Source organism: Penicillium atrosanguineum, assembly GCF_028827265.1.
Source record: "Penicillium atrosanguineum strain IBT 20685 chromosome Unknown utg000006l_segment0_segment0, whole genome shotgun sequence".
NCBI classification, from domain to species: domain Eukaryota; kingdom Fungi; phylum Ascomycota; class Eurotiomycetes; order Eurotiales; family Aspergillaceae; genus Penicillium; species Penicillium atrosanguineum.
In genome coordinates, this window is record NW_026623138.1 from 1,986,520 (window position 1) to 2,006,159 (window position 19,640).

General features: G+C 49.5%; 7 protein-coding genes across 7 annotated transcripts; 4 read left to right on the forward strand and 3 right to left on the reverse strand.

The window, feature by feature from the left end:
- Window positions 1-142: 142 nt before the first annotated feature.
- On the reverse strand, window positions 143-1,804 carry N7443_007896 (MFS transporter; the record flags this gene model as incomplete). Its single annotated transcript, XM_056887952.1, has 2 exons — window positions 143-809; window positions 867-1,804. The coding sequence occupies 2 exons, from the start codon at window positions 1,802-1,804 to the stop codon at window positions 143-145; spliced, it is 1,605 nt and encodes a 534-aa protein (XP_056739643.1).
- Window positions 1,805-2,651: 847 nt separating this feature from the next.
- N7443_007897 (cytochrome P450) lies at window positions 2,652-4,373 on the forward strand (the record flags this gene model as incomplete). Its single annotated transcript, XM_056887953.1, has 4 exons — window positions 2,652-2,699; window positions 2,752-2,902; window positions 2,963-3,447; window positions 3,501-4,373. The coding sequence occupies 4 exons, from the start codon at window positions 2,652-2,654 to the stop codon at window positions 4,371-4,373; spliced, it is 1,557 nt and encodes a 518-aa protein (XP_056739644.1).
- Window positions 4,374-4,886: 513 nt separating this feature from the next.
- N7443_007898 (alpha/beta hydrolase) lies at window positions 4,887-6,303 on the forward strand (the record flags this gene model as incomplete). The annotated part of the gene is made up of 3 exons (XM_056887954.1): window positions 4,887-5,075; window positions 5,128-5,266; window positions 5,324-6,303. The coding sequence occupies 3 exons, from the start codon at window positions 4,887-4,889 to the stop codon at window positions 6,301-6,303; spliced, it is 1,308 nt and encodes a 435-aa protein (XP_056739645.1).
- A 682-nt stretch (window positions 6,304-6,985) lies between these two features.
- On the forward strand, window positions 6,986-8,494 carry N7443_007899 (MFS-type transporter sphD; the record flags this gene model as incomplete). The annotated part of the gene is made up of 1 exon (XM_056887955.1): window positions 6,986-8,494. The coding sequence occupies one exon, from the start codon at window positions 6,986-6,988 to the stop codon at window positions 8,492-8,494; it is 1,509 nt and encodes a 502-aa protein (XP_056739646.1).
- A 755-nt stretch (window positions 8,495-9,249) lies between these two features.
- On the forward strand, window positions 9,250-11,782 carry N7443_007900 (fungal specific transcription factor domain-containing protein; the record flags this gene model as incomplete). The annotated part of the gene is made up of 5 exons (XM_056887956.1): window positions 9,250-10,144; window positions 10,223-10,640; window positions 10,723-11,011; window positions 11,072-11,457; window positions 11,602-11,782. The coding sequence occupies 5 exons, from the start codon at window positions 9,250-9,252 to the stop codon at window positions 11,780-11,782; spliced, it is 2,169 nt and encodes a 722-aa protein (XP_056739647.1).
- Window positions 11,783-13,483: 1,701 nt separating this feature from the next.
- On the reverse strand, window positions 13,484-15,582 carry N7443_007901 (potassium channel family protein; the record flags this gene model as incomplete). Its single annotated transcript, XM_056887957.1, has 3 exons — window positions 13,484-15,215; window positions 15,269-15,366; window positions 15,418-15,582. 3 exons carry the CDS (start codon window positions 15,580-15,582, stop codon window positions 13,484-13,486), a joined length of 1,995 nt encoding a protein of 664 aa, XP_056739648.1.
- Window positions 15,583-16,354: 772 nt separating this feature from the next.
- Window positions 16,355-18,257, reverse strand: N7443_007902 (putative pH signal transduction protein PalI; the record flags this gene model as incomplete). The annotated part of the gene is made up of 4 exons (XM_056887958.1): window positions 16,355-16,359; window positions 16,417-16,619; window positions 16,674-18,006; window positions 18,068-18,257. The coding sequence occupies 4 exons, from the start codon at window positions 18,255-18,257 to the stop codon at window positions 16,355-16,357; spliced, it is 1,731 nt and encodes a 576-aa protein (XP_056739649.1).
- Between the last annotated feature and the right edge of the window lie 1,383 nt (window positions 18,258-19,640).

The window sequence follows — 19,640 nt, forward strand, 5'->3', positions numbered from 1 at the left end:
CTTCTATGAAATTCTTTTTCGGCCCCTGCTTAAGTACAAAGATATCCTTCAATGTCGAAGTCGCGTATTTGATTTGCTTTGCTTCTTATGTATAGAAATTATGTCCATCGAGATCCATAAAGGCTTATGTGACATGTACATCTTAATCCGAATTATCACTTGTTTCGTCCATCACCTTTTTCTTCGAATGCACAACGTGTCCAAACATCTTCTCCATAAACGCATCCGACTGCGCGGCATAATGGCACCGCGCCCGGATGGCCGCACCGTATCGGTAGAAGAGGAATGGCATGGGCACACATGCAAGAGATAAGAAGGCAGGAATGGACGAAGCCCAGTGAATACCAAGGTTCTTGTACATGGGCGTAGTGAACAATGGGAATGCGGCGCCGAAGATGGAACGCAGGGCAGCGTTAGCGGCCAGGACAGACGCGGCATAAATCGTATACGCATCTATCAGATAGTTTAACACGGGAAGGAAAACCATCACCATGCCGAACCCGAACGGAACACCGGCGGCAATGGAGGCCATCCAATGGATCGAAGGGGAATTCGTCCAGGCAAACCAGAACAGGCCGACGGGAAGTGCAATAGCACCCCAGAACGAAGGGGGAAGACGTTCCTCGGGAGCAACTCGGCCGGGTGTAGATAGAGACTTCTTCTTATAACTGAAGTACATCGGGAACGTGGCCGCAGTTGAGATTAGGATACCGACTAGGATTCCCAAGAAAGAAAGTCCGGTAACACCTTCGCTCCAACCGCGTTCCACTTCATAGACGATGGGGAAAGCCGCAAACATGAGATATAAGCTAGTGAAAGGGTTAGATGTCAACTCGGATAAGAAGGCAGCATTTTGAAACACTTACATGCCATAGATAATAGAGAGGTAAATCGACAGAAGCAGAACGATAGGCTCACGGAAGAGAAGCACCCAGGGTCGGGAGAGGGCAAGCTTCAAGACTGTTGCTGGGGATTTCTTTCCTTGCTCAATGTCGAGTTTGCTTCGATAAACGCGGCCTGAGATAGCAGAGAGGCGCTGGGCGCGTTTCCGGAATAGCACTGGAGGGTATGTCTCTGGCAAAGTGAAGAAGGTAACAATGGCCAAAATGCCAGCAAATGCAGCGACCATGCCTTCAACCCAGCGCCAACCTGCCGACTCGGATAAAAAGCCACCAATGATGGGACCGAGTGTTGGGCCCAGGAAAGGTGCAGCACAGTACAGTCCACTGGCTAGACCACGGGAGATAGTTGGGAATGTATCGCTTATTACACCCCCAGACACTGCGAACGGTGCAGAACCAGAAGTACCTGCAAAGAAGCGGAGGATGACCAAGGTCCAGATATTCTTCGATCCAGTCGTGCCCGCTGTGAATGCCGTAAGGCCCACGGAGCTGGCGATCATGATGTATCGTCGACCATAAATCTCACTGAGAGGCCCCCAGAATAGGGGTCCCACCGCAAAACCCACGACGTATAGCGAAATGCCCAGGATCGCAACTTCCTCGCTGACCTGAAAGTCCGATATGACTTCGTTGAGGCTGCCTGAGTAGGCGGAAGACACTAAGGAGACTGCTAATGTTAAGACGCCTACTAGGATCGTGATGAACCATTTGGACACGTGCGAGAATCTCATGGGATCTCGCTCGTCGGCTTCCATCCAGGAGACCTGGTACGGATCCTCTTCAGTACCGGAACCATCATAGCTATGGTTGATGATGGTCTTGGATACACACCCCTGATCAAAAACAAAACGCCACCGCGGGATTCCCGTTGACTGAACGGTTTCTCCAGCGGAGACCGTCATTGCCACAGTATGGGAATGGTAAAGTGACAGGAAATAAAGGGCGATCTGATTCCTCGGGCGCGCGACCTCAGGGCCGAGTGTCTTTAAAAGAATCTCATCTGGCCCACAGAGATCGAAGAAGGATTATTGTCTTATTTCGGAAAACTACCGACCAGGTTTCAAGAAATCAATATGCAACTCCTTGCTCGAGACGATCGGCGGGGCGACAATTGATGGTACTGTACGCCATGACGGCCCGCAATCCACGCTCAATTTTCTAGGGTTCCGCCAAACAAATCCTTTGTGATGGGATCTGCATTCGGAGAGCGGATCTTTATCCCATTAAATGACGCCAAGCGGGCCGGCCAAGAGCTGGGAGGGTCAGTATCGGCAGAGATCGATCTGGGCTTATGGTGGACCATGTGGATGACCGGGTCTTTTAGTGCTTATCTTGTCTTTTCTCTGGTCAATTGAAGGGATGGCTTAGGTCCACATGTTCATACAATGATGTAACTTGGCCGCATTCTACTGTAGCACGAAGGCCCATTCCATGATAAAAGGTCTTAATATGATTGGGTCGATCCATTAACCTGCATCGTATTGTACGCTAATGCATGAAGATCCGATGGAGATAGTCGTCGGTGATCCTCGGGTGAGGGCTCGGCCTCGTCACCGGGAACTCCGAATCTAGAAAGCCAGAAGTTCCATCAGCCCTCTCTGACGAAATATGGACCAACCAGCGGGTCTCACATAGATCCCCTCGATGAAGCCCGAGCACAGATCTTGATTCCATTTGAAACAGAACTGGCGCGCTGTTCGATGTGCAAATCGGAATATTGTTCACACTTCACTCAATCGGCAGCCAAAAATGAGCTTAAAAATGGCTGTAATCGTGGCTATTGCCTTATGCCTATATGTGAGATCAATCACCGCTTTGGAATAGCCAAAAAGACTAACAGTTTCACAAGAGTATCGCCCTGGTCATCTACCGCCTGTTCTTCCATCCACTTGCGAAATACCCGGGTCCTCGTCTAGCAGCCATAACACATTGGTATTCAGCCTACTATGCCTGGCAGGGAGACCTTCATATTATCAGTCGGGAGTGGCACGATCGCTACGGTACAAATTTCTTTTTCCAGATCTCTATCGATTACTCTGCAGGCTAATAATTTACAATAGGAGACATAGTCCGATTCGGCCCCAACGCCCTTACTTTCAACAGTCATACAGGAATGGAAACCATCTATGCCGTCCGAGCAAATGTGGTAAAATCTGAAGGCTACAGCTCATTGAGTGCCAGTCGGCACACTCCAAACACCCTCACTGCTACCGATAAAACCACTCACGGATTCAAGCGCCGCATCCTTGCTCAAGTATTCTCTACCGAAGGGATTAAAGCCATCGAAGATCGTCTTCTGACAAATGTCCGCGATTTTGTCGACTTGCTTGGTAAGAAAGGAGACGAGTTTGGGAATGTAAAGCCTGGGCTCGAGTCCAAGGACAGTGACTGGTCACAAACAAAGCATTTAGCCCCGATGTGTGACTGGGTGACTTTCGATGTTATCGGTGATCTTTGTTATGGAAGGGACTTTGATATGCTGCACTTGCCTGATATGCGATGGTTCCCGTCAGTGGTCCTGAAGATTACGCAGCGCAGTATGACGGTATGGAGTCTGTATTTCCCCCCTCACTCGAGTTGTCACTGACAGTTATTTAGACACTTGTCCAACCGAAGTTCTGCAATTTGAAGATTGACCAGTTCTTCATGTCATCCAAGTTCAACGATATTGTGAATGCTGGTACTCGGATTCGTGAGCGCTCTGAGGCCCGCCAACTCCTCGGAAATGACATCGAGCAAAAAGATTTGTTCTATCATATGATGAATACAGCGGATCCTAAAACGGGGAATAACTTTACTCCCAAGGACCTCTGGGTGGAATCAATGCTCTTGATGACTGCCGGTGCGGACACCACTGCTACAGCAATGGCTGGCACATTCTTCCACCTCGCGCACAAGCCCGATCTACTTGCACGTCTAGTGCGTGAGCTTCGCACTACGTTCACAGATGAAGAAGACATCTGTATGGGACCGGAGCTCAACTCTTGTGAACTGTTGCAAGCATGCATTAACGAGACAATGCGCCTCGCTCCATCCGTCTCTACCACAATCCCCCGTACTGTGCTAGAGGGCGGTATATTGATTGACCAGGAATATCTCCCCGCAGGAACTATGGTCGGAACAACCACTTACGCTATCCACCGCAACCCGAATTACTTCAGATCTCCCGATGAATATTACCCGGACCGATGGATAGTCAACCCGGAGACAGGAGTGGATGAGGAAAGCATCAAGACCGCCAAACAGGCCTTTATTCCATTCAGTACTGGAGCAAGGTCTTGTGTCGGATGGAAGCTCGCCTGGACCGAGCTGAATGTTACCATTGCCCGAGTGTTATTCCGATATGATATGCGCTTGGCGCCCGATGCTCGGTGCTGTGGTGGGAAGCGAAACGATTGTGAATTCAGATTGAAGGGGTGGGTGACATCAGCGGTGGAGGGGCCCTGGGTGCAATTCCGACCTCGCACTTGATTGATCTGCGGAATTATGAGTCAAGAAGTTACGAATTGTGGGTTATATGGAGGCATGAAGCGAATTGGATGTAGAGTGGTTGCGATGTTCTTTTAGCAAAAATTTACATAGCGAGAAGGAGTTGATTCCACGCTGGCGAATCTGCCACTAGCTTCGAAGGGGTTCACGGTGACAAAATCGATCTCACTAGTTTCCAAGAAGATCGAGGATCAACCATTTGACTGGAATCTGCCCCTAGCTGAGGCCCCGCCCTCCAAAGTCAGATCTTGAACCGTATCCACCGGGCTGACCACCGCATGATGCCATTTAATCCACACCGACGATCCCCGTCCCGAAGAAAAATACCCTCAGTGCCTATGACGATCATTTGGGCACGTACGATAAGTAATTGCCCCCTTCAAGTAGGCCCTCGATGCGTGTACCCCATCGGAAACTCATTTTCCCATCTGCCAAGTTTCAAGCTGTTGATAGATTCTTACTATAATTCGCTGGTTACTTCTCCGTTTTGTCCAAATGAGTTCTCCTTTCCAGGTCGCTGAACACGTTATCGATGGGCAGTACATTCGGGAATACCCCCGGGCCACAGCAACTCCCGATGCCCCTTTGAAACTTTGTATTAAGCAATATACCCCGGTGGACAATCCCAACCCTCAACCGGGGGACATCACGATCGTCGCTACCCATGGCACTGGATTTCCCAAGGTATTTCGTCCTCATTCTGAATTTAAAGAAAGTCTGACTAATTTTGTGACAGGAATTATACGAGCCTCTCTGGGAAGAGCTCCTAGCACGCTCCAAAGAGGATGGAGTCCGCATTCGATCAATTTGGATAGCAGATGCCGCCAACCAGGGTGCTAGTGGTGTTATTAATGAGCAGAACCTCGGAAATGATCGTGAGTTGATTGCGACAGCGAGCCCCTGGGATTTTGCACGTCTCTGACAACTTCAAGCTTCTTGGTACGATCACAGCCGCGATGTGATCCATATGATCAACCATTTCCGCGCCCAGATGACACGTCCAATTGTGGGTATTGGACATAGCCTGGGCGCCACGCAGTTAGTATTTGCATCTCTAATGCACCCTAGACTCTTCAATTCTCTAGTATTGATTGAGCCGCATATGACCGACAATGCCTTGGCTGGAGACGGCCCGCTATTTGTGGCTATGTCAACTAAAAAACGTGATGTATGGCCATCTCGCGAAGAAGCGGCGGAAAATTCTCTCAAAGTGTTGAAAGCGTGGGATTCACGCGTGTTTGAACTCTGGAAGAAATACGGTTATCGCGACCTGCCCACGGCGATGTACCCGGCTCCCAAAGATGGTACTCGCCCAGTGACATTGACGACTACCAAGCACCAGGAAACGATAATGTACACTCGGCCAAATGTCAAGCGGCACACGCAATTAGGAGTCCCTCAGCCTCAGGCTTACACGGAGCCAAAGCCCGGCGAGACCGGCCCACCACCTCATGACCCGCTATTGTTCCCTGATGTACTGGGGCCATTGCTTCCCGATCAGAAATCGTATCGTTCGGAGTCGATCTTGGCTTATAAGATGGTAGAGCACATCCGGCCTTCTGTTCTTTATGTGAGTGCTTCACATAGTCCACTCGGCAAAGGAGGTGAGCACGCAGATGCGGCAAGGCGGACAGGAACTCGGTTTGGTGGCAGCGGTGGAATGGAGGCTGGCCGTGTGCAATATGTGAGAATTAAAAAGGCAGGTCATACTGTGCCACAAGAGAAAGTGGCGGAGACTGCATCGGTATTGGGGCCTTGGATCAAGCAGGAGATTCAGCGTTGGCAGGAGGACGAGGCCAGGATCTCGGAGGACTGGAGAGACCGACCTATTCGTGAGAAATCTGGTCTTCCTTTGGATTGGAATGAGGTCATTGGAAGTTTGCGTCTTCCCAAGAGACCAGCTAAGATTTAAGCGGAAGTAATCTTGGTCTGCTGATAGAATATTCCTTACAATGCACTAGGTGATATGAAATCTATAGGATCTGTTCATCTATTTAGCCTCCTTGGCTGCTAATTATTTCAGCAAAAATATTCTTAAGGAGGGCAATATGTCAACCGGATAACAGGGTTGGACAACTAAAAATAAATTGAGTATTGATTAAAACTTCTATCTGGTCTACATTACTGTGACTGACTGTCGTGAAGTATGCTAAAGAGCTAAAGACGCACCTTTCTGGCCAGCGAGGACCCCGATGTGTCTAGGTAGCCATTCATTCTGTTATTTATTACTTCAATTCTCCTCTAGTCTTACTCATACGAATTGGCAGATGAATTAGTGAGCATTCCTTTTCGTACAGGGGTATCGGAAAGCAGTGGACTGATAGCGGCGAGGGGACTCCGACTCCGATTCCGATGTTTTTTTCAAACCTTTTCCAAAGTCAGCTCCCTATATAAGAAAAGGCCTCCATTCTATTTTTTTTTTTTGCAACTATCAATAGATCTGATCCAGATATCAGAAACTTTACCGGGCCCGTGACACCGTGACTATGGACAGTCCTACAGAAGAGAAAATGCCGTCGGAAGAGCAGTATCCAATCGATACGAAAAATAAAAAACCGCTCTCATTCCATCTTTCCTTCCTTGGAATACTCGTCATGGTCTTTATCGTGTCTCTTGACACTACTACACTTGCAGTGGCAACGCCTGTCATTACCCGCGACCTCGGTGGTACGACAATAGAATCATTCTGGGCAAGCATCTGCTTCATGCTGGCTGTCTCGGTGACTCAGCCGTTGTATATAAGCACATCGGACGTTCTCGGTCGCAAAATTCCCCTTTATACTGCATACCTGTTTTTTGCAGTTGGCTCCATCATCTTTGGCGCGGCTCCGAACATGTCGACATTGATCATCGGGCGAACCATTCAGGGTTTGGGTGGCAGTGGTCTCGATGTGCTCAACGAAATAATCACGGCAGACATGACCACCATGAAAGAGCGTCCAATGTACCTTGGGATCCTTGGAATCCCAATGGCTGCTGGATGTATTTTGGGCCCAATTGTGGGCTCGTTGTTTACCCAGTTCGTCTCTTGGAGATGGATCGGGTGGATCAATCTGCCGCTGATCGGGTTCAGTTTCTTCTTGTCGCACTTCTTCCTTAAACTAAGGCCGTTGGAAGGCTCTTTCATTTCTAAGTCTCGCTCTCTCGATCTACTCGGCATGTCGCTTTTTTTGGTCGGGTGCACTGCGTTCGTCATGCCACTGAGTTGGGCGGGTGCTTTATACGCCTGGGGCTCATGGAGAACACTTCTTCCTTTGATCATCGGCGTCATCCTCCTCATTGTCTTCGTTATCTATGAGCGCAAACCTGAATGGCCGGTTATACCATATCGTCTGTTCAATTCGGCCACAACGATCTCAACGTTCCTTGGCGGATTTCTGCACGGCTTGATTCTTTACACACTCAATACATACCTGCCGCTATTTTATCAAGCCACTTTTTCTGAAACACCTCTTCATGCCACCATCACCTTGATACCGATGAGTATCTTGAACCTCTTCTTTAGCTGCGTGTCACCGATTTCTGTTGCTTATTTACGAAAATATTTGTGGAATATAAGGGTCGGCTGGGTGGCACTGACCCTCGGGGCAGGCTTGCTTCTCCTCATCAATCCAGACTCATCGGTCGCTTTCCGCACTGGCATGCCTATTGTGGTGTCTTTGGGGATCGGCATACTTTTCACGGTTCTCGTTCTGCCCGCCCAAGCGAGTCTGGCGAGCGTGGACGATATGGGGCTGGCTGTGGGACTGGTCGTGTTTTTCCGATTACTCGGCGGCCTCATAGGCCTTGCCATTGGCGCTACGGTGTTCAGCAGTGTTTTCGCAAAGTCTATGAAAGAAGTTAGCGCCCTTCCAAGTAGTCTGGTGGCGCTTGAGAACAGCCAGAACGCCATTGGTTTCATTCCTCAGTTGAAGGATCTCAAATCATCTGTACCGCCAGAGACGTTGAATAAGGTCATCGAAGTATACAACCACTCGTTTCAATTAATATGGATAGTGCTGACCGTCTTTGCCGGCATCGGGCTTGTCTCCTCGCTATTTACCAAAGAAATTAGCATGGAGAAGGAAGAACTAGGAAGGCAGCGCTTCGAGCCGTCTGAATAGTCACTGTATTTACTGTTCGAGTTCATTACACGATTTGCTACCATTTATATCAAGAGCACGGAGAGACTGTAGCCAGCCAGTATAATCCTGTAGGTGTTGAGAATGTACGTTCTGTGGGGCGTTAGAATGAATTCTAGATTACTTAGGTTTCTGCCGGCCAAAAGTTGTTTTTCCCTCCTAGTGACTTATAGACATAAATAGCTGCCAACAGGGGAAATAGCACTAATCACCGCCGTAGGGATCCCTGTCAATACGAATACCGCGGTGGACCGGAGATACAATTATCCTTCATGTTTATTACTTATGTAATCTATAATCCCCCTATAAATTGGCAGAATCAGGGGTAATACAGAAACAGAGCTTTTGATATCGTTGATTGGTTGCATATAAAACATTCCGACAATCCCTCTATCGCTGGAGATAGCTACTAATGGACGTCGGACTCCACTCCGATTCCGACTCGACCCCGATTCCGACTCGACCCCGATTCCGACTCGACTCCGACCCGACTCCGACTCTGACTACAGCAACAAAGGCTAGACCATGACCCGCCTCGACCTTGACCTACCTCCCTTCACTCCGATAGCCTTTTGGAAACATGAAACCATGAAACCATGCCTTCGCACCGTTCAAATGGCGTACTTAGCTCCTGTGAGCCGTGTAGGAAATCCAAGCTCCGTTGTGACCACACCGCCCCCTGCGCCAGGTGCCGCCGCAGACAAAAACCAGCACTATGTGTCTACCACCCCGCTCCGATGACCACCAAGAGGGCCGTGGATGTAGCCGACAGAAGTTCCACCAATACTATTTCCCAGTTCAGCAGCGAGCAGAGCACCTCTATTTACACCGATGAAACTTCCCTACCCAGTCCGTTGCATAATCAACCACATTCCGAGTTATCTAACCCACTGGCAGCCGGGGGACGACTCAGAGACCGGTATGTTGCGGACTGGAGTAAGCGGACAACTCCCAGCACAGGAGTCTTCGGACCAACCAGTATTCTGGCAGTTCTCAGTGAAAGTGAGGATTCAATCGCCCGGTCATCCTCTGATTTGGCGCTATTCGCCAAATCACTCCAAAATAATCGAAGCGCCATCATCGATGATGGCCAGATTCAACTTGGATCGGAACTTCTGCTGCTTCTATTTGATGACTTGATCTTTTACGAGAAGATGGCAACTGCTACATTCGACCATTGCCAGGGGGATCTCTTTGCTACGCCAACCCTACGCCTAATCTTCTCGTCAATCCGGAAAATGCTAGACGAAGCCATCTCGGATAAATTCAATCCACTCCCTGATCTCGTCACACTATCGAAAAGTATATTTGCAACTTCTTCCAAACCACTGAAAGTGGATCCGAACATGGGCCCGGCAGAATATTTCACGGCAATGCCGAACAGATGGGAAATAATCGGGTTAATGTTTTCGGTCATCGGTTCCAGTGCATTACTTCTTCAGCGACAGGATCTCATCGCGTATTCCGCCTCTGTCAGCTCATGCCTCGATCGCAAGGGTCTTGCTGCTGTATGCATAGCAGCTGGCGAAATATGCCTTCAATTTTGCGAAAATACCGGACTCATTACGGAGCAGCTCTGTTGGGTCGTTCTTGAGCATACTTCACTACTTACTCTGATATATGGAGATTATGGTAAGCCTCAGTTCTCGTTCAGTTCCAATCCACGCATTTGGGTGACCCTCTTGTCTGTTCTGATCCGAAACTAAATAGATTATCGCCCTTGGAAGACCTTTGGCAATTTATGCACGCTGATATTCGCGCTCGGTTTCCATCAACGAGACAGCAATGCAAAAATCCCGTTTTTCCTTGCTGAACACCGAAAACGGCTTCTAGTCTCTACTTACTATATGGATAAGGGGCTATCTACGTTTCTGGGCCGCCCTCCACGTATGATTCGGCGGTATATAAATGTTGAACCTCCGCTCGACATGACGTTTGAGGATGTGATGGCACCGCCTGAAGTCCGCGATTCCATCATTGCCAAGCTTGACCAAGATGGCTGGAATGCAGAAGGTATTCATACTCGAGTGTCGTACGATCGGGCATCTTTTTTCATGGGCTCTATCCGGGAGACTGTGCTGGAGCTTTCCATGAATCCCGACATTGAGGATCTGGAAGCAAGAATATCGTGAGTAAATTATTTTCATTCTATATACCTGCTTCGCTCGGTGAATCATTCCAGGCTAATGCTTGTTTTTCTTTTCATGTAGAGAGATCTCAAGCTTGGCACAGAAGATGCGTAGCGACCTACCACCCACTTTATGGCGCACTGGCAGCATTGAAGATTTTGAACGAGAGCCAGATTCCAGCAAAGTCTCTCTATGTCTTCACATAGATTACTTATTCAATGATTTTATTCTACAACGAATCCTTGTCCAGCGGACTGAGAAGGGGTCTGAAAAGCTGGTCAATGTCGCTCACGAACTGTTGAGCAATCTGCTGCTTTTAATAGTCAATAGATCATCTGCGGGAGAAGACGTAAACTCACTTGTGTGGATTGTAAGTTGTGTTTCTGACCTTTTTTCAGCTCTTACAAGGAAGTCGATTAATCCCTCATAGATCTCATCCGTCGGTCTCCCCTCCGCGGGTGTCTTAGCCATCGAGCTCCTTCGCCAGTTCCAGGATCAACGCCCTGATCCATTATTTCCGCGTTCGGAAATTATTCAAAGCCTTAGTCGTTTTGCTGCAGATTTGGAACATGCCGTCTCTCGTCAAGCAGGTAATCATGCAATCTGCCAGCAGGCCAGAAACATGATACGACACATCCTGGACCGTGTCTTGTCGGGGCCTCCCTCAGGTCTGGCGGTACATAATTTGCATGAAAACAATGCTGGGGCCGCGGGAAACGATAATTTTACGTTTGTGCCCATGGACTGGCTAGCAGGGGATTTCAATGCATGGCTGGATGAAGATTCGGATCTGATGAAGTGGATCAATAGCTTTGAGTATGTACCAGGTATATAGGTTCAGCATCCTCTTGATGCTATGGTCAGATATTAGTACGGTGTCAGGAGTTATTTGCCAGTCAAGTCAATCATCCCTTTCCAGTCAGTTGGTCTCTGTTTTCAGTGTAAGGATGCCACCTCTAGTGGCCGCATACGTGAATGCGATCGCTTTGATTACAATATCACGAGATCCACCGAAGAGGTTCATGATTGTTATATCGCCGCCGGTAATTCGACTTCAGGAATGCTCCAGATCAAGTACTGGGGAACAGATACAGGAGTTCATGTTCCGGCGGACCTCTTGTGGTCAGCCAATCTCCCGTAGAGAAGTGGCGATCATACCTACGCTGGGATTGCTCATCCAATTGCCGCTATGGTCTATGCAACGCTGGAGCTGCCACAAAAGTTTAATCAGACCCAACTTCCCAGGCCGATCGGGATCAAAAGCGCGCATGAATATGCTATATCTGTGTACTTGAAAACCTACAATGTATTGGTGTCAGCTGGTACAATATCCATCAACATCACTCCAGTGGATTATGGTGAAATGTTTCACGCGGATCCATCCCACACAGGGAGTTCGCAGGATCCAGAAAAACACTATAATTGTTGGAAGCTAACGAACAGCAGTGGCTCACTCAACCTGACTGAGCTCCCCAATGGTGACTGGAGTGACTCTGACGCCTTCACTTTTTGTTCTACAAATTACACGTTCGAGAAAATGAATGAATGCATCCTCACCCAGCCCTTTTTAGGATATACTGAAAATTTTTATAACGCTGAGAGCGGTTTGTGGAATCGAAGCTCGGATTCTCGATCCGATGCCGATGCTAGAGAATCGTTTGAATGAATCCTGGACATTGGGTTGGATCATACGATGTCCAATATTGCTTCAGCATTGACGAAATTTGCTTTAGAGACCAGTGGAACGTTCGCAAAAGGCACAGTCGTGGTCTCCGAAGCCTATGTATCGGTATCCTGGCCGTGGCTGACTCTCCCTGCACTGCTACTTCTGGCTGGCCTGGCTCTCTTCGCCTCCACCATTATAGTCAGCCGGCGAGATAAACTTGCGTTATGGAAAACCTCGATGTTACGAGTCATCTACCATGGCGTCGATGTGGATCTGGACGACAATACTAACAATTATGCCACAGTTAGCAGAATAGAGAGATCTGCGGGTGCAACACAAGTCAGGTTTAATTCTTCCGACGCCATGGGCAGAATGTTGCTGCAGATAAGAAAGTGAAAGGTTTCCTTGACCATACGTCTATTTCGATAGTAACTCTAGCCTTCAGTGTGTTGAGCCATCTATAGTAGGGATGGATGGATGACGTCATTTACCCCGGCCCCCCGCAAATGAAAGCGATATGCAGGCTACGACGACTATATCTAATTGTGTCTGTAGAGGTATAATGTACAACTTCTTAGACGAATTTGGAACTTCGCCGAGGCCTGTCATGACCCAAATCCCGTCTGTGTTTGCTGCGCTTATAGCCCGCAACTTTGAAACCGTTGGGATGCCTCCTTGAAATCTAAGACAGCGTTCACCGTGTTAATACGCGAGACAATATCAAGTTTACCCTTTCTTCCTTCCTTAGAGCCTCCTGGCTAGGTTGATATACTATTGAACACGTCGCCTATTTTCGCTCGAAGCTCCCGTCGCAAATCCCTCAGATCTAGACAGTCTAACAAAATATAAGGGACGCTGTCTCGCTCGCCTTAGACGTACAGATTGTCATCGCGGAAGTGGAACGCCGTTGCATATATAGCTGACTACTAGGTTTCCATTCGTACTTGTATTAATAGGGAAGAGGCATTTCAGTGTTAGCGGCAGATAAAGGAAGGCCGTAGTGGAAAAAGAGGTCGCAGAGAAAGATTTAGAGTGCTTAGATTTATTATAATTTTCATACCCATAAATACAGGGTTCTTACTTTGCCAAGAGGCAAAACTAGCCGGAAAACGGAATTCCATAGGTCCTCATTTTACAAAACCAACGCCCAAACAACACCATTAGTCAGAAGGAGTCCTATGTCCGATCCTGATTATCCAAAGTAGAATTCTGATCTTCCTCCATCTCCGACCCATTTGCATCATCATCAGTAACATCAGACGAATTGAGAACTTGACTCGCCTTCTTCAATTCGCGATCCAACGCATCAGTCAACGCCGCGAGTAACCACTGAACTTCACTCTTCTCCCCAAGTAAAGGATTTTTATGATCAATCCAACTCCAATCACGTAAAACGCGCTGCGCTTCATCGTCACTCTCGTTATCATCTTTCGTCCCAGGAGCCGAGGGCCTATGTTTGCCTGAGATCAGGGCGAGATAGTACTCCCACTCGAGATAATCGAATTGTTTGGCCATGTCGCTCATGGCGAAGTCTGTCATTTTGCGAACTTCACGGAAGAGGAGGTAATGGTAATGGTGGATATTCTCAGCAGCGATATCACCACGTTCGTGGGCGCGTTCTTCTTTCTTGTGTTCTTCTGATTCCATGACTCTTGGATTTGTGGACTTGGCTTGGTCGACGCGATGACCATTTTCTTTTAACATATCTTCGGCGTTGTCTTTTTCGCCCGTTGTTTCTTGAAGCCACTTGTCTCTCCAGGAGATGTGGAGTAATGCTTTCACGCGGTCGTGGAATGGCTCGTCGCCGGGTAAAATGGTGATTTCACCGAGGAAGAGGGTAACATCCCGTAGGAAGCGGATGAGGGTGTCGCCAATGTTGGATATTAGAATTGTGATTGATGGTACTGCGAGAAGAGACCAGAAGACGAAGAATGCTTTGCCCAGACTGCTTACTGGGTAGATGTCGCCGTATCCAATGGTTAATAGTGTTGTGTAGGCGAAATAAAGAGCTTCAAAGTATGACCAAGAGAAATATGACTCCGAGCGCCAGAATACCACTGCACCGATAAACCATAACACCATCCAGGTAGTCAATGAGATTCCAAGTGAGATCCATTTATGCTGCACCTCGGCGAGCTGTCGGACGCGTCGCATAGTAATGAACTCTCGCTTGTGTTTTTCACGTTCGTTCTGCGCGATGGCTGGATCATTGTCGTTTAAAGATGGGACTATCCCAGATAGGCGGTTTTTCTCCGAGGAAGCTTCTTTGACAATAAGGCGACGAGTTCGATCAGTCAGCATAGCTGCGATTTTTTGGCGACCATGCTCCAGTGTCAGGGTTCGAATTGAAGAGATGATGAGACCAAGAATCACAATGCCCCCAACAGCATATGGAAACAGCAAACCACGTCCAAGGTGCGTTGCAGGAGCAAAGTTACCCACGCCGATAGTGAGCAAGGTGTAGTCGGCCCAGTAAAGAGCATCCAAGAACCTCCATCCCTCTACCCTTGCATAAACGGCGGAGCCTCCAAGCAGATAAATGAAGAAAACGATAGTCTGGAGCATCAATGTCCGCTGACTTGTCGTCAATTTGAACTCCCGACTGTAATGGCCCTTGGAGGCGCCCCAAGCCGTCACTGCCATTAGGGACGCAATGATAAAGTATAAACCAGCTGCAAAGGTTCCATAGAAATAGCCTTGTGTGTATATGTGCCCGTCATTTTCGGGTTTGTACATGAGAACGCCGAATGGAATGAGGATACCGATTAGTAGTCCTGATGATAAATACCAACCGGCGATGATGATCGGTTGCGCAACCGCGAAACGGATTCTCCTGGCCATATTAAGTGACAGGGCCAAGTTGGCGACAAGCGCAAAAAACAGCGAGATCGCATTGATTGCGATGGCCCTAGAAGATTTTAGAGTGGTACACTTTTTGGAGCTCAAAGTCTCGGTGCGCACCATTTTGGATCTGTAATATCCTCTCCCGAAGGCGTCATCCGCCAGGTTTGCCCTAAAGAACAGATGTTGAAGGCGCTCGCCATGGGCCCGAATGTTCCCTAGGCAGGAGTCAGCTTGTCACATTGTCTACACAGACAGAGTATTCATACCGCCGCCAACGGATACGCAGTGCTCGCCAGCCACCATCGCGCTGCATGAGGATGCGAAACATCAACTTCTGTGCTTTCCCGGTTCTCTGCAGATGCCTGACCGGAGCCATTATCCAGAGCACCCGCCTCATCAGCGATCGCATCGTCCAGACCAGGGTCGTTCATATTGCCTGTCAACTAGCGCCTGGGGAACATCAGACTGGGGTTCAGACTGGGGTTGGGGTTGGGGATGGGGCTGCTTGGTGCTTGGCAGGGGACAAGCAGATTATTAGACGACATCGTTGAATAAAAGCTCCGATGGTGGAGAAGCCATGTGCTGAAATTAAAATTAGTGGCGTAGACCAAATCAAGCTTTCTGGCAGGCGAGGCCGTCATGATCGGCTTCTCTGCGACCCCAAACAACGCGTCATCTCACGTGACTCGTACAGATCCATGGATCCAGATGCGTTCAAGCGGGAACGAGATGAAGATCTGCATGGGAAAGAAAATATGTATTCTGGGTATGATGGAGATGTATTTCACAGACCTCAAAAGCCACGACAGAAGAAAAAAAGGAATCAAGAAAACGGGATAAAAATAAAAAGAGCAATCAGATCGCTGATCGCTGATCGGTCGCTGTACATCACATCGATCCACTGCTATACATTGGAGTGCTGAATAGGAACAGCAGAGGAGAGCCAGCTTCTGCCATTTTAACACCCGGGTTGTGACGGATGTGAGCAAAATCAGACGAAAAGCCCGATGTTGCCAGAAAAGAAAAAAAGAAAATATTCCTGCCCAGAAATCAAAGCCAAACTCCGCCTCGCATTGCCATGATGTCGAGGACAAAAATCAGAAGTCGTCCAAGGGTAGTCAGGGGATTGGAATGGGTATCGCAAGTATGTAAAAGTCGATTAGATTATGTAGGAAAAACATAATCGCTTAGCAAGGTGATTCATCAAACTGCGGTGGTGTGAGTACTGTTGTTCTGGGTAACTTAGTCTGTGGATCGAGACTTACAGTGGGCTCCTCCAGGAGTCAGGGCCGAAGGAACTGAGCTGTTGTTTTGAGGTGAGGGGCGACGAGCAAATCGAGGTTCCACGTCTTCGTAGTACGCAGCGGGCTGCGCGTTGCCTGTGTGTACGGGCGAGGCTGAAGGGCGCGGTGCGAGCGTACGATGGTTGTCATTCATTCCCCATGCAGCTCGAGCAGGGACGAAAGAACTACAGATGGTGTCAGCGACGTACTCAGGTAGATAAGAGCATCGAGAAACTTACTCAGTCCGACTGTACAGACTCGTAGGGCTCTCAAGAGGGGCTAATTGCCCGTCAACAGACACCGCATGGGGATGAGAGGTGGCCGTGGCCGCTGAATCGTGTCCCTCATATTGCCGCGGCTGGGGTTGCATCTCAATTGCCTGTCCCACTGTTTCAGGCGAAACCGCCATTCCAATGGGGCCCGGAGAGGGCTCACGCATCGGACCAACAGGTGCAGCCACGAAAGAATCGATGGGTGCCGCTCCGTAAGTATCATCCATGGGCGGGGTGTAGGCGTCATAGCCTCGATTCGGGGCAGGTGCATAGCCCATTCCACCACGCGGTGCTCCGCGACCGGGCATCATGCCTCCACGGCTCCTAGGAGGGCCCATGTAGCCGCCTCTGCCAGGAGGCCCGCGGGGTGGACCCGCGTAGGGACCACCACGTCCATACCCGCCCCGAGGAGGATAACCTCCCCGACCGCGAGGGCCGAAGCCAGGCGCAGGTCCACCTCGGCGAGATCCCATGCTACCATCCGAATACTGCTGGCGCAATCGAGGATCGGAAGGGTTGCGCATCATGCCAGGACCATGAGAATCGGAGGGATTGCGCATCAGTCTGGGATCACGAAGATCGGAAGGGTTGCGCATCATTCCAGGACCATAAGGGCCCGGAGGTGGTATGCTGGCTTCGTCTTGTGGGCGATATGGGGTTCCGCGTCGGCTGGGGTATTGGGCATCCGGCGGCGGAGGAACATCATGCATGACAGTTGCGTCTGCGGTGTTGAGCGGGGTACGGTCGTCGTCACTGTCGCGAGTACTAGTGTGGAAGTTTGCGAAAGTCGGGCCCGATTCGGAGGTGGGAGAGCCGGTCACGATAGCTTCCTTGGTCTCGGTGGGTTCCGTCACAACGCCGCCTGCCATAGTTGCCGTCGCGGCATTTTGGCGATTATAGTAGTTCTCGCCACTCATTTCTGCATTTTCCGCGATACGGCGTTTCCGAGCCTTGCGGCTCACCAGGGTCCGGCGCATGGCGCAAGTCACCACCCCGCAGGAGACGAGGAGGATGGTCGCGGCCAGCACGATCCAGCCACCCCATTGTAAATGCGGCACGAAAAGCAATATATCAACCAGGAAGGCAAGCAAGGTCACCAGAAGAGTCGGCAGGAGCAAAATAAGAAGAGCCAGGAGGTAGCGCGGGGAATGAGAGGGGCCATGAAAATGGGCCGCAGCGGCCAGGCAGAGGCAAACGAGGGTGAGGAAAGCGGCGACGGGGTGAATTATTAGGATCGACGATAGCGACTTCCGTGTGCCCGAAGGCAGATTGAACTCATCGCCGGAGCTAGTAATATCCTCTGCAGGGAAGGCTTAGCCACAGGTACGCCAGGCAGAAACGAAAGCGAGGGGTCAACTCACTGGTACTGTATCCAACATGAATGTTGGTACATACGTCGCCTTGGCAATAGCCAAAGACACCGTAGTCGACATTGCTGTATGTCGCAAGAGGGATGCCCTTGATGATAGGTGTCGACAAACAGGAGATCAACAGCAGCGCAAAGGCGACCAGTAGTAGGACGGTGAGGGGTGTCGCGGGCTTGAGTAACATTGCGAGGGAAGGGTGAGAGCTTGCGCGCTCTCAAGGACCGTATCTCAAGCCAGGAAGCAAACGAGCGAGTTCCAGACTTGCAAAACACGGCGCAGAAGTAGTTGTGGTTTCGATTTAAGCCAGCATTGGCAGGGTCATTGCAGGTCTCCTGAGACCGTTGCGGAGGGGGTAGGTTTAGTAGATTTGGAAGATGGTGCGCCTAGCCGGTTCAAATGAGGGGAAGAAGGGAATGAAAGAGAGACAAGAAGCGATAAGCCTTCTTGCAGAGGCGAAGGAGGAGGGAACCGTGGATCTGAGGCTGTACCCGCCCGGCAGCCTGCAGTCTCAGGCATCCGTATCTCTCATCACGTTCTTTACTTTGTTTTCTTGTTCTCAACATTCATGTCGTATGTTACTACTTCATTACTGTTGTGGTTTCTTCTCGCTCGTTGCATGTCAAGTCTTGCTACCTGTTCACTTAGCAGGTCAGACCCGAGTTGAGCTAGAGGCCAGAGCACAGCCCGGGGCGCAACTAACCAGCGCCAACCCTCTTATTCGTCACATCGTCTGGGTCGCCAAGCCAGCGCGGAACAATGAAACGTACGACAGAATGCGTGTTTCCCTATAATTAATTATCTTTGGATCGATCTCTATGTAATCAGAATGAGGTGTCGACTCCCCACCCCCACGTCCCTTTCGATTGTACCTGGGCAAAAAACTTCTAGTCAAGCGTCGGATGGACTGGTAGGGAAAGGCTTTTTCTCCTACCAGCCCCGTCGGTCCCGCGGACGCAGCTATTGCCACAACCCAAAAGACGCTTGAAGCTTAATCCGCGTTTCGTCGGATTTAACAACCATTAGTCTCGAATCTGTCAACCCATGGTGAAATAAAATCTGCAAAATTCTAAAATCTATGCGATTTACAGGAGTTCAATCCTCAACGCGACACCTATGACAACAAGCATGAATCTATTTTCTAAACTTTGCTAATTCTATGTCAACCAAAGCGCAGCCCGTCAAGCAACTTGGGTAACAAATGTTTGGGTCGCACTTTGAGCCGTTAGCGGCCCACTGACCACGTTTTAAATGAGACAGACCGCCGTCCAATGAAAGAAGCTAGCCCCATTTTGCATAGCTAACTGCCTAGCTCCGGACACAGATAAGATATTGTCTTCGGAGCTACGGAAGCGAGAAATGGAAGCGGCCACTCGGCTATTTGAGCTCGAATTGTGTCTCCGTACACATAAACTGGGTCGCATGGGCCTGCTGGCTGAGCCTAATTAAGCTTACACCCGCAGACACACGACCGCTCTAATAGCGGATAGATAATGTGTCTCTCGTGAGATCTCATATGCTAGGGTCACTTGATCATCCCCTATCTGCATACTAAGACTGGGGATGGTCT